Source organism: Glycine max, chromosome 11, assembly GCF_000004515.6.
Source record: "Glycine max cultivar Williams 82 chromosome 11, Glycine_max_v4.0, whole genome shotgun sequence".
NCBI lineage: Eukaryota > Viridiplantae > Streptophyta > Magnoliopsida > Fabales > Fabaceae > Glycine > Glycine max.
This window is the reverse complement of record NC_038247.2, coordinates 6,562,394-6,575,499: the sequence shown is the minus strand read 5'-3', so window position 1 is coordinate 6,575,499 and position 13,106 is coordinate 6,562,394. Positions and strand designations below refer to the sequence as shown.

At 29.7% G+C, this 13,106-nt stretch overlaps 1 protein-coding gene across 1 annotated transcript; it reads right to left on the bottom strand.

The window, feature by feature from the left end:
* Positions 1–2,709: 2,709 nt before the first annotated feature.
* LOC100786840 (MLO-like protein 10) lies at positions 2,710–8,695 on the bottom strand. The gene is made up of 15 exons (XM_003537645.5): positions 8,278–8,695; positions 7,469–7,526; positions 7,132–7,352; positions 6,590–6,706; positions 6,136–6,196; positions 5,897–5,985; positions 5,550–5,624; positions 5,371–5,459; positions 5,217–5,266; positions 5,083–5,123; positions 4,834–5,007; positions 4,418–4,453; positions 4,253–4,320; positions 3,978–4,038; positions 2,710–3,347 (listed from the first exon to the last, which is right to left on the bottom strand). The coding sequence occupies exons 1-15, from the start codon at positions 8,479–8,481 to the stop codon at positions 2,889–2,891; spliced, it is 1,803 nt and encodes a 600-aa protein (XP_003537693.1). The 5' UTR covers positions 8,482–8,695; the 3' UTR covers positions 2,710–2,888.
* Positions 8,696–13,106: the final 4,411 nt, after the last annotated feature.

The window sequence follows — 13,106 nt, the reverse complement described above, 5'->3', positions numbered from 1 at the left end:
TAAGGTCACTTGATATTTTGTAAAGATCATATATATTAATAGATAACTTTGTCTAATAATAATAATAATAATTTTTAATATCACAACTTGATTTTTTTAAACAGAATTATACATGTATAGAAAAGATTTATATCTAGGATATTTGTAGAAGAGAATCAGACATTTACTTACCAGAACTAACAACCCGTAGCATCGTGGTATATATTCTTATTTCTTGGTATATATAGAAACATCTAATGTGATTGTTCACTGGATTTTGTTTTGAAATTCAACGCACGCTGAGATGGTCATTTTCATGACGTATTTCATTCTCAGTTCACTCACTGATTTTTGTGTAGCGATAACAATCACTGCACTGCCATCGATCGCACAAATGCAGAAGATATTTAAGTGATTATTACAGGTCCATTACACATCAGTTTATCAAATATTGTTGTCCAGTGCTCCACTTACTGTCGAGTTCAACATTAAATGTACTTTTGATGTCTAACTTATATATTTGTTAAACAATTTCATTTAGCGTCAATTAATTTTAAAATAAAATCTAACAACATTATAAGCATTTTGATGTGCTAGCTATCTCATGTTGTATATACAGACCGTTTGTAAGTCGCCCTATATATATGATTTACTGCACTGTTTATTAACCGAAACCTCACATAAAACATTAGTATATATGAATGAATTAATTAAGGGTCGGACTATTTTTTATACATTTAATTTTGATTCAGTGCTAGCATAGAAATTTTTTATGTTAGTACTTAATGAACTACCATATTATATTCAATATATTTGTCCTTTTATATAACTATAAATACAACCAAATCTATTAAATCAGTTAGTTGTGAACATAAAATTGGATAATTACATTAATAGTTTATGAAATTAAGTTGCGTATATCTTCATTATACATATATACCTACTTCCACTCAATTTGAATGTTTATTTTACTTGAGTGTGCATATTAAAGATATTTTAACTTTTCAACTAACATTTAAAATCTAATTATTTTTAAAGTATAAATATCATCGAAGTGGATTATATTTCTTCCAACAATAATTTTTATATACAAAATTAGAAATTGAACTTTCAACTTGTTTAAAAGACCTTGCTATTTATTAGCCGTATCGGACTTTATTTACATGGAATAAGAATATCTGTGTACTCTCCTCACCTAACTATGTGATTTTTCTCGTGTTTGTCATGTATGTCATCATTTGAGATTCATATCAAATCAATTTTCCTTTCCTTTTTCTTGTTTTGTTTAATAAAAATACTTCCCTTTATTTTTAATCAAAGTTCAATTTTTTAAAATAATGTCAAATATAATGGAATGTGTAGATTTGGATAATATCCATGAAATAATAAATTTTAATCTTAGTGCAATCATTATATAAAAAAAATTGTGTTTACGAATCATCAGTAAAGTCTGAACCTTCCTTTTTTACGTGTTAAACTATTTGATTGCCAGTTTAAATATAACTTGTGTTTACTTTTCTTATTAGATTTGTTCTTGCTGAAGCTTGGGGCCTCTTCCAAGCTGTCCAGTTATCTTCTCAACGCACCTCTCCAATGTTATTTTTGAAGTGGACTCTAAGATCCTAGCAGACAAATTCAACAAGAGGCCAAGACCGAAGACTGTCTTCCAAACTATCATTAAAAAATGTCTACATTTGCTTTTAAATTTCATTCCAAACTTAAGGTAAGTTTTGTAAGGCGGCAACTCAATCATGCAGCTCATACATTAGTAATGAAAAGCCATAAACTTGTGTTTCTTAAAAAGAAAATTGTTCTTTGAACAATGAGTTGGAAATTGATCACTCTTGATACAATCTTACTTAATTTCTTGATCTACGACTGAACTGCAGTTAATTAATGGGACTACAAAATAAATTGGTTGGAGGATGGAGAATCAATTACAATCTTCTACATTCATGATCATGTCAGTTAATAAAATAACAAATCTATCGAGATTTCATGCTTTTGACATTGAGAACAATAATTTGGAAAAAATAAAAAGAATATTGACATTGGATGATTATTGGGTATTAATAAATTTAAAACAAAGGGTTAACAATTAAGAAAATATGAGTTATAGTGTTACACGTAACTGATCGCATAAGTGAAACCAAATACCTAAGACATTCATAATTGAATTGCTTTGGTTTATTTTCATTCCTGTAGAATCTTCTTTCTTTCTTTTTTCCTTTCTTTATATTTTCTTGACTTACATTTTATTTTAATCATCCACAATCTTTAATGTTGCCAACAATTCTTTTGAGATGATATTTTAAATTTTTTAAGTATATGCCTTTGTCTAATAGCAAATAGTCACAATAGCAATAATTTTGGACAACAGCTTTAAAACATCTAAAATATTTCATTTTCTTTTTTTAAAGATAAAAAAATTGATAATAGATATTCAATACTAGTTGTCAATCATGCCAAGAATCACTTCAAGAGAAAACAATCACTAAAAACTTATTTATATTAAGATGGAGTCAAATGCAACTTATATTCATCTTTCAAGAAAGGAAAGTATATATATTAAAACAAGAGACAAATAGAGTGCAATTTAAGTATTTGCTAGGAGACAAAAAAACATAATTTACTCTTGTAATTTTTTAATAATTCACCTGTATTTAAAAATTGATTCCTGATTTTGCACCGTCGGAGCCTTTTAATTCTCAAGCATGGATGAAAAGTATCGACGTTAAAAGCATGGATATAATGTGAGGGCAATGCTTCCATTAGGAGCAAGTGAATTATGCTGATCAAGAATGTAAAAATTCATCTCTAAGTTTCAAGATACCCCATGATCTAGAAAATGTTTTTTTCTTCTTTTTTATGTGAAGATATTGCAAAAGAATAGAGGTGAATATATGCTGCTATGTGGTGGTTCTAATTTCTACGGGGTCAGGTTTTGCAAATGAGAATTCACCTTCACTGCTACTGTTGGTTTCTCCCTCACTATGTTGTCTATGTTCTTCTTCTGCTTGTTGTTGTTGGTCGCCACGGTCCACTCTTACAATGAAGCTAGTTGTTTGCGACGACACAGGAAACAACTCAACATCATCGGATTCATATTCATGATCATGATCATGATCTTGATCCTCGTACGTTGTTGAGTGGCCGGTAGTTTTGAAACGGTGTAGTGTGGGAACAGAGGAGGAGTGCACTGTTGAAGAATTACCAATGGGGCTTCCATCCATGATTCGTGCACTCGACTTTCCTAGTGTCACTGTTCCTACATGCTTCTTCTTCTTCTTCTTCGCATCCATGTGCCATTTCTTCAGAGCCTTGTTTGTTTGCTCTTCAAATACTGCTGTTTTCATCCTTGAACCCATCTGCGTGTATGTGTGTGTTTGCAGTGATACATAGTCGCCAATTAGACCAATTCAAACGTTTATAACTTGCAAATATAAATCGTATAACATTATGTTTAAAAAATAAGCTACTATATATCAAAAACATTTAATAGAACATTGACAGATTGACTATTATTTGGTCCAAACTTCTAGTCATTTGATCTCTACAGTTCCACAAACTTTACTCTAACATATAATCATATATCACCCTTTGCTATATATTAAAAACATTTAATAAAATACATTTTCTGATTTATATGTTATCTTTCAAAATAGACAGGAAAAAAAAGGGGTAGTAAAGACTAAAGACATATCACATATTGGAAATAACATCACAATTAAATTTTTACCAAGATTTCATTTGAATGGTTTGGTTAAAATAGCTTAAAAAACATAAGGAGGGTTAGTGGCATTGGTAATTATATTGGAGTTCTGTCATTTCTTCTGTGTACCCCTCTGTTTCGGGTAAACAACACTCTACACTCGTGTGTGATATGTCTCGGTTAAGTTCATGCCAGCCCAAGATATTATATATGATTTGATGAAATCATCAAACCTTGCAAGAATGTCTCAGCAGAAAGCTAGGGAAAGAAAAACGTGAAGGTATACCTGAGTTACAAGAGCATATAATGGAAGGGTGATATAGCTGCAGAGGCATAGCATCGAAATCCTGCAAAGCCCCGTGAGAATTAATCAAATTAATTTATGATATTATCAGAGACGTCGATCATTCTAATGTTGGATGCGTCTATAAGACTCCCTCTTAAGTTTTAACTATTGTTTTCAAAAGCAAAGGGGATAGACTCAACAAACAACATAAGACACCTATTAAAATGCCAAATGTATTCTTAGGCAAGCAAGGGAATTTCAGAAGGAAGGTTTACCCTATAGCTACTTTTAATGCTGCAAGCTTGTAGTCAGTACGGAAACAGTTTCTCACCCCAAAAGAATACTGCAAATAAGAAATTGTTCTTTTATTATTCAGGAATATAGACAATAAAAACACATTGGCCTATAGCCAAGAAAGATAGTGTTATAAACTTCATTACCCATATCCACAAGATATATGTTATTTGGAATGCGTTCTGCGAGTGTAAGAAAATCAGTTAGTTGCTAACCTTAAATAAAAATAAAAAAATCCTTCAGATATTTTTGTAGAAGATCCACCAAACTATCTCAAATTGCATAATGATATAAATTTTGCAAATCCAAACCACATGAAAAGATCATTGCTTTTAAGCTGTTTAATGTTTATCAAAAAAGAATATGATTTGCCTGAACAGACAGACAAGTTATTTTCAGCATTATAGATAATTAGTGTTATGCATCAGAAAAGTTCATTTGCGACATGGTAAAGCTGCATTCAACTACAAATCTCAGATGTAATAACTAATAAATTGTCTATTCCGTATCAAAAACATTTGTAATTTGACTAGTTTTTACTAAAAGAAAACCCACTGAATACCTGGAACAAAGCAAAATGAATAACATGAAGAACTAACTGTGGTTGACCAAACCAAAAGTATTTGTCTGAGCCCTGGACAAGAGGCATTCCTTGGACAACTGCATGTCTTTCGGTGATTTCAAGAGCCATCTTTGCCAATATAGCTTGAAGTTTTGTTCCAACAGCCAAAATTAACTGCAACCAATCAAATGGCTTACAATTCGAGATCCAATTTGAGAATTTCATATATACAGAGAACAGAATGCTTACGACAACAGGAATTAAGGCTGCCCAAATTGTGGTACGCCATCCTGCAAAATTATATTTATTGAATTTAGTTGAATTTTCAACTACAAAATTAACAAATTCCATAGGACACCCCAGACAACATAGTTGCCTCTTACCATTAATATTGATGAGAAGGTAAACTACAACTGATGCCCAGAGGATAGGACTGTCAATAACATAGTTAGCACACATTTCAAATATAGAAGGAAAAACCTTACATAATACAAATATAATGTTGCGTATACATTTTACTGTTGTTACTAGTGTTACCTGACTCCCACAACCACCTTGAAGTCATCTTCTAATGATCTTTTGATAAACTTTTGGAAATTATATTTACTTCCAGGAGCCAGGTGGACCTATATATACACATAATTCACAGTCAATATAGAAGAAAGGTAAATCCACTAAGAAAAGAACATATTGTTCTATAAGAAGTGTTGACTCACAGTGATAAACCCATTGCGCAAAGTCAAGTAGTCAGTCTTATTTACAGACCTATAAAACTGCCTAAAGAAGCAGCGCTGAAATTGAAAAAAAAAAGTTGTTACATCATCACTTTTAAAAATAAGCATGAGAAATAGAAGGTATGGAACATTTGAGTTTTGACATAAAAAATTTGCTTAAGTTGGCCAATTTGATTTTTTTAATCAGTGTTTAATTTATAACTCAAATTAATGCCAGTAAAGTACCATCTTTTTGTTTCTTTTTACTAAACATTACATGTCTACCGACTACCATGGTGCCTCTATCTTGTTAGCAAAATTAGACTAGATATTAGCGAGGTGGGTCTTACAATGTAGAAGAAGATGGGAATCCTTGTCAAAAAGCTGGTATGGGCTCTCACGAATGATGTTTCGTGAGTAAACCTAAATCTTGAAGCAGCTGCATGCACACATAAATAGTAAGTGACAAATATACGCATGAGGTTTCATGTAATACTAATAGTATTTCCAAGATTAAACTTGCAAGTAAAACCGAAGAAATAGCAATTTTACGCTAGAAGAAGAAAATATACATTGTTTGAACCCATACCATTGGCGAACTCATAATTATGAGTTGAAGTCTCCGCCTCCCATGCCTTCCATCCACGTATCTGCAGAAAAAGTAAAACTCTGAGGTTTGGAACTATAACGGAATTTAGTTTCATCAAAATTAAATCAATTTAAGACACATTGCCTAAAGATCTAACCACAACCAAAAATGTACTTCTAGACTAACGTTTCCAGAGCAAGACAAAAAAAAAGGCATAAGGTTGTGTATCCTTAATATGCAGTTGCACAGATATGAAAAACAGGTTAATAAATGTTAGTAGCACGCTTTCTAACATACTCTTTTCAGCACACTCTTTATTATTCACTGAAATTCACATCTCATTTAATGAATCTCTGTCCAAATTTTGTAATTTTTAATAAAATTTGACTAATAGTAAAGTGTGTGTTGCTAGCACTATGATCTAGTCTACAAAAATATAGAAGAAAAAACAGACCTTTAGTCTTCCAAGCATCATTGTGATAGCACTGTAAAACACATGAATGACTGCTAAGAAGAATATGAGGATGTGTAACTGGTGCAATCCATTGACAGATAAAAGTGGCTCATGTCCCTGTAACCGCCAACAATTATATAAGCAACTATTCTTAGGAGATAAAATTGTTAATAAAGTCAGGCAGTGGAAAAGAAATCGTTTATATTGTGCTTATATAAATAAATAGAATAAATCAAAATATCATTATTAATATACAGAAGAGGTGGTAACTATAAAGGATCTGCATAAGAAAAAACTGTGAATAAAGATTGTAAATCTCTGTAAAAATGAAAATGATTATTATTCTCTACAGCAATTGATAAAAGAACTAACCTGATAAGCAACTGTTTTCAATTTGCTAATCTATTAAAGTACACCAACTACCTATACTTATAAGTTTAGCTGTGAGAAAAATTCTTCAAGGAACTATTCTGTTTCCAAAAAAGAATATAGAATAGATGAAAAAGAACAACTGAATAAAGGTCAACACAGTTATATTATACCTCCCTGCTGCATTTGAACGAGGCAGTATCAGCAGCTAAATATCTACGCTCATAGGACAAAAGTTTCCTACGATGTTCCTCTTCACTATCTGATGCCTTTTTGGCTTCCTTATACGGACATGGTAACATAATGTCTGCGAGCTTTTCAGGAATACATATTCTGACAATGTAACTCTGCCCGAAAGTTAAAAGCAGTGAAATGAAACCTAAAATCATCAACTCTGCAAGAAAAAAAAATGAATGAATAAAATATACTAGTACTAAAATATGACAAATGAAATGGTTATTTATTGCAAATAAAGATCCAAAAGAGCCTTTGACTTATTAAAATTCTTACCAGCCTTGACCTTTTCCAGAGCTTCGAGCAAAGCCGTCTTGTGCTTTTGTACAAGCCACTGAAGAAAATTTCAACGGGTGAGGGAAAGAGTACATGCACAAGAGAATTCCAATAAACACCCATCATGATCACAACAATCCCTCAACTTTATACTCCTATATTTCTAACACTAACACTTCAAATTCTGTGCCTGAATTTCAATAAAAAACAAAAGGATACTCTAATAAAATACTACTGACTCTCCAAATCTTCCTCGGGAGTTCTAAACAAGGGAAAACGGAAAAATGGTAAGGAAAAAACTCACTCTTATGGAAGAAAAAAAACAGCAATAAAAACTTCAATTTTAAATTGTTATGACTAACTTGCATGAATTATTATAATTGAATAATACAACTCTTAATTTGAACGAAAGAAAAAACTATTCTTTAAATTGAATGAATCAATTCAACTTTAAGGAAGAAAACAAATTTTCAATTTAAATTGGTGCTTTAAAAAATTCTCACAAAGGCAATTTAATAGAACCACAAACACAAGATAAGGCACGTAATGTCACAGCTAACAGTAAATTAGTCATCTCTGTAGGTCCAATGACCAAAATTCAGCAAGGAAAAAAAATAAAAATAAGATATTCCAAATTAAATTAAAGGGGACATAAATTGAGAGCAGCAACTAACGTATTTTTCTGAAATGAATGGAAGAGATGTAGAAAAGACAGTTGAATTAAATGGGAAACGCACAAACAGAGAGTTAATGAAAACAATAATAACTACAGAAACAGAGGTTCAGAGTTTCATTAATTGCATACACACCGTCCCAACTTTGTGGAGGCTCTTTTCGAGTGCTATGGATATCAAGATGAAAACAGTGCAGACAGCAGCAACGGCCCATGTTGGTGTCTGGTCGAGGTCTCTGGAACCGCTTCTACTCCCACCAGCTGCCATGGCCAAACCTCCAAAACAGAGCCATGAAAACAACACGGAACAAAACAGGTTTCTGAACTTTGAGCTATACATGGAAAAAAAAAGACTAGAACTTAGAAACAGGTTTTAGTTTTATGTAGGAATTATGTGTCGGTGTTCCTCGTGAAGAGAATATAAAGAAAGAGGTTTTATTATATACGAATTGAGAGTGTTGCTTAGAACGAAGGAAGGAAGTTGTGAATTGCTTAGACACTATAGCCCATTGGTTGTTGCTGATATTATTATTTATTAACAAAAATTCATCAAGAATCTTACCGTTATTACTTATTAGAAGTTGTAAATGGTTGACTTAATTAATCGTTAATGGTGGTCATACCAAAAAAAAAATCTAATGGTCATACCAAAAAAAAAATAAAAATCTAATGGTAGTGGTGGGTCATACCAAAAAAAAAAATATCTAATGGCAGTGGTGTCAATTCAAGTTGGGGCGCTCAAGGCAACCGATTGTTAATAAACAAAATATCAGCTTAGGTTAAATTGGAACAATGTAATCGCAGGCCAAAAATTTTCTAGCTAACCTAAGGTGATACTTAACAAACTAAATTGATACTTCATGGTCAATTTTTATGTTAAGCCTAAATTCAGTTAGGAATCAAATTTAATAGATATTATTTCATCAGATAAAGTATCAATTTACTTTGTGAAGTGTCACCCTCTCTCTTAAATAGTTCTTAAATTAACAAAATTATATAAGTACCTACAGTATTCAATATCCATCAACTTAATTCTTGAGTTGATATATTTTATTGACATTGAGAGATTAATTTAAAGAATTTTTCAATACTTGAAGTTGAGGGATTATGTAACATAATTGTTAATATTTTAAGAATACTTATATAATTTTAATACTTTAAAGACTATTTAGGGAAAAAAATATAATACTTCAAAGACCAAATTGCCAAATTGGTGATTTATTCTTTTTCCATCAATTCATCATATTTGTTACTTGGTTTATCTTGTGTGTGTTTGGAATTACATTATCCATCGATGGGATGTAATTCAAGTTCGACACACAATTAGTATTAGGAGTAACATTTTCCTTATTTTTCATTTTGACTTGAAAAACATTGATATGTACGTTGACAAAGCTGTTTCAAACATGTTAAGTCATGAAGAACTCAATGATATCTTAGTTGGTTGCGTATATATGGATAAATTTATGGAACTTATATTCAAAGACTCACTCATGGAATTGGTTGTCTTTGAAATCGAATGCTTTTGAATTTATACTATATTCTTGTCGGTGTATGGATCCAATATCTTGCATCAATCGAAGTTGTTAACACTGTTGAAACTGCATTTATCGTAGTTGGATCTGAATACCCCTTATATATCTTAATAATATACCTATTGCTATTAAAAAAAAATGTAATTAAGATTAGGTATGAAATTTTAATTAACCTGCATTTTTTTTCTTTAGTAAAGTAAATTGTTTCGATTTCTTTTTTTTAATGATATTTTTTTTCTTCCCATAACACCTTTTCATTTTGACGTCTCTTTCTCTTTTCTATGACTTTTTTTTTATTTAATACATATTATTAATTTGTTCGATTATACTTACTATCATATATTTTGGATTGAATAAATATTGACCAATAATAAATGATTTATCAAGAAGATACATGACTTCTAAAGAAAGAATTTTTCCTTTTTAAATAAATGTAAAATTTACAGTCAACAACAAAGAAATGAAAATTTAATAACACGTCTCAAATTTCATTAATTTATGTTTAATGACCTTTTATCAAAGAAAACAATTACTTTTTGTTAACAACTTTTCTTCTAAAGCTTACTTGTCTATAAATATTAATAATAAAAAATTATTTCTTTTGTATATATATTTCTTATTCTTAAATTATCCTTCAATATATATAACTATTTTTATTTTCTTTATGAACCTTTAAATATAATTAATGTTACTATTTTCCTCAACTGTTTTTTATTTTTTATTTTAAAAATAGGGGATAGAAGTATGAAGTGTCTCTGTCAACTAGTATGAAATAATAAATTTCATTAAAGAAGAGACAAAGAAAAATACTACTTTAAGAGACAAAATAAATAAATAAAATGTATATCAGTGTGTATTTAACTATTTATAAGGAAAGAGACCCTAAACATCTAGGGTGTTAAACTTATCTGATATTAGTGATTTCACGCATATGTTCCACATTTCAAACCCGTAATAAAGAAAAGACAATTAAGTTCCTATAGTCCAAAAGTAGGGGTCCTTTAATTCCTGCTTTTGACGCATAGAAATAGAATAGAAAGTCTATCAGATTGTCCGTTTATTGAAAAGTATGTTTCATATTAAAAAATACTAAATGATAAAATATGAATAAAATTTATTTACAAATATTATATATGACATATTATCAGAGTTTTTTAAATCTCATAAAAAGAAAATGATTTATATTTTTATCATCCGTGTATACTTATACGAATTAATAAATTTTAAATATTAACTAAAATGAATCAAATTGTCAAACTACTAAAATAATTTTATAAAATAATTATAATATATCATATTAATAATAATATTTTTATTATAACATATTATTATTAATCGGACCAGTTCATCATGATTAAAAAACTTTTTTTTAAGGTTTATCACCTGACTTATTTAATCAAATATATTTTTAAAAAAAATTAAATTTGATCTATTTACTGAATAAATTAGACCAGATTAGATGTTAAATAAACTGAATCATAAAGCTTTGACGTACTTCCACCCATCTTGGCATGGGAACAATATATTTCCAGGATTTGATTAGCTGCAATTAACCGTGATCATCAACTGGTCTTGATATTTATGGAAATTTGATCTATTGAGCTTGAATGTAGTTGTAGAAGACAATAGGTCCTTATCATGCAAATGCAATCATCCATTCATTTTCCTTACTCCTCATCCCCGAGATATAGTCAATTAGTCAGTCATCTGTTTAAGAGTAAATTGACTTGTTTTTTTGGATTGACCATGACTTTAATATTCTAATTAGTATACAGGTTGTGCCTTGAAATTCTTTTTTTCTTCTATCTACCAAAGATGTGGTTGTGTTTTTTTTCTTCCATCTACTAAGACGAGTGGAGACTGGAGCGAGCAGAGCACGGATGAGGGACGAAGGACTTTATTTTAATTTTTAATAAAATGTTTTACTAAATTAAATTAAATATTAAAAAAAAATCCATTACGAAACTTTTGAAATTTTAGAGATTCAACCAATTACATGCATCTCTCATGGAACTTTTGAAATTTTAGAGACTCAACCAAAAATAAATTTTTTTAGGAATTCATTACGAAATTTGAATATATTTTAATATTTCGGAAATTTTTAACATATTTAAGTCTAAAGTAAACAACCATCAAGTGATGTCTACATGCATTTTCAAATGTTTTTTTTACCAAAGTGCACCTTCTTGATTTTTCCCACAATATATCTATTCAAAAATTATTTCCCAAATTACACTTGTACACTACAAGGAGGAACTCGGGTTTGACCATCACGACTTCCGTTGAGGTTTTTTTTTAAATTTAAATGATTAAAAAATATAAATATTATATTATATAAATATATTTTTAATTGATTTTAAAAATAATTTTTATTAAATTAATTTTTTTAATAGCTAATTAAATTACTTTTTTAATAAGAAAATGATATTATTAAATATAATTATTTTTGTTATATTATTTAATTTACTTAAAATATTTCTTAGGTGAATATTTTTTAAAAATCTGAATTTTGTTTAATAATATATTTATTTTATTAAAAAAATTAAAATTTTTAATATTATTATTTTACTAAATATAATTTGTTTGTTTATGTCATTATATTTAATTAAAAATGATAATACTTTTTGTTTAACAATTTGTTCATAGAATAACATTATACTACATTATCAATAAAATACTTAAACAATCACATTTGATTAGGAAAATCTTAAGATGAAAATATGTTAAGACAATTGTTTTTGTTATGGTCATGTTGTCGCTAAATCCCATATTTTGTTCTACTTTTCCGTTCCATCGCATTTGATTAGGCAGCCATGACGTGAGAATACACAAGTGTTTAGTCTGATATTCACCACAATCACATTTTTTGGGATTGTAACATTACTCTAAACATTCTAGGTGGTCTAGGTGTTTGAAGTGGGGATTGAGTCTTTATTATAAGAAAAAAAAAAAAAACACAGTCTGAATTGACATCATTCTACAATGTGCACACGTCTTTAAAAAATTAAATGTCTTGCCAACAAAACTGACATGAAATGGACAATTCATAATCTCTTTTTTCACTCTGTAAATTACCATGGACGTCTGCTGGATTAATTACACGAGAAAAATCACAGTTCAAATTGACAACACTCTGCAATTTGCACTAGTATCTGAAAATTAAATGTCTCACCAGCAAAATTAACATGAAATGGATAATTCAGAATCTCTTCTTTCACTCTAAAATTATAATGGACGTCTGCTATATCAGTTACAAAGGAAAAAAAAACATTGGATTTTAGAAAACCCTTTAGGAGGACCACAACTCTAACCTTATGAGATTTCACACAACATACCTTCATAAACCAAATTTAATCTTATTACTATGTCATTTTTGGGAGGAATAAGCAGCCAGACCATTGCTAACTCGAGATTAATTTTCATTTTTCCA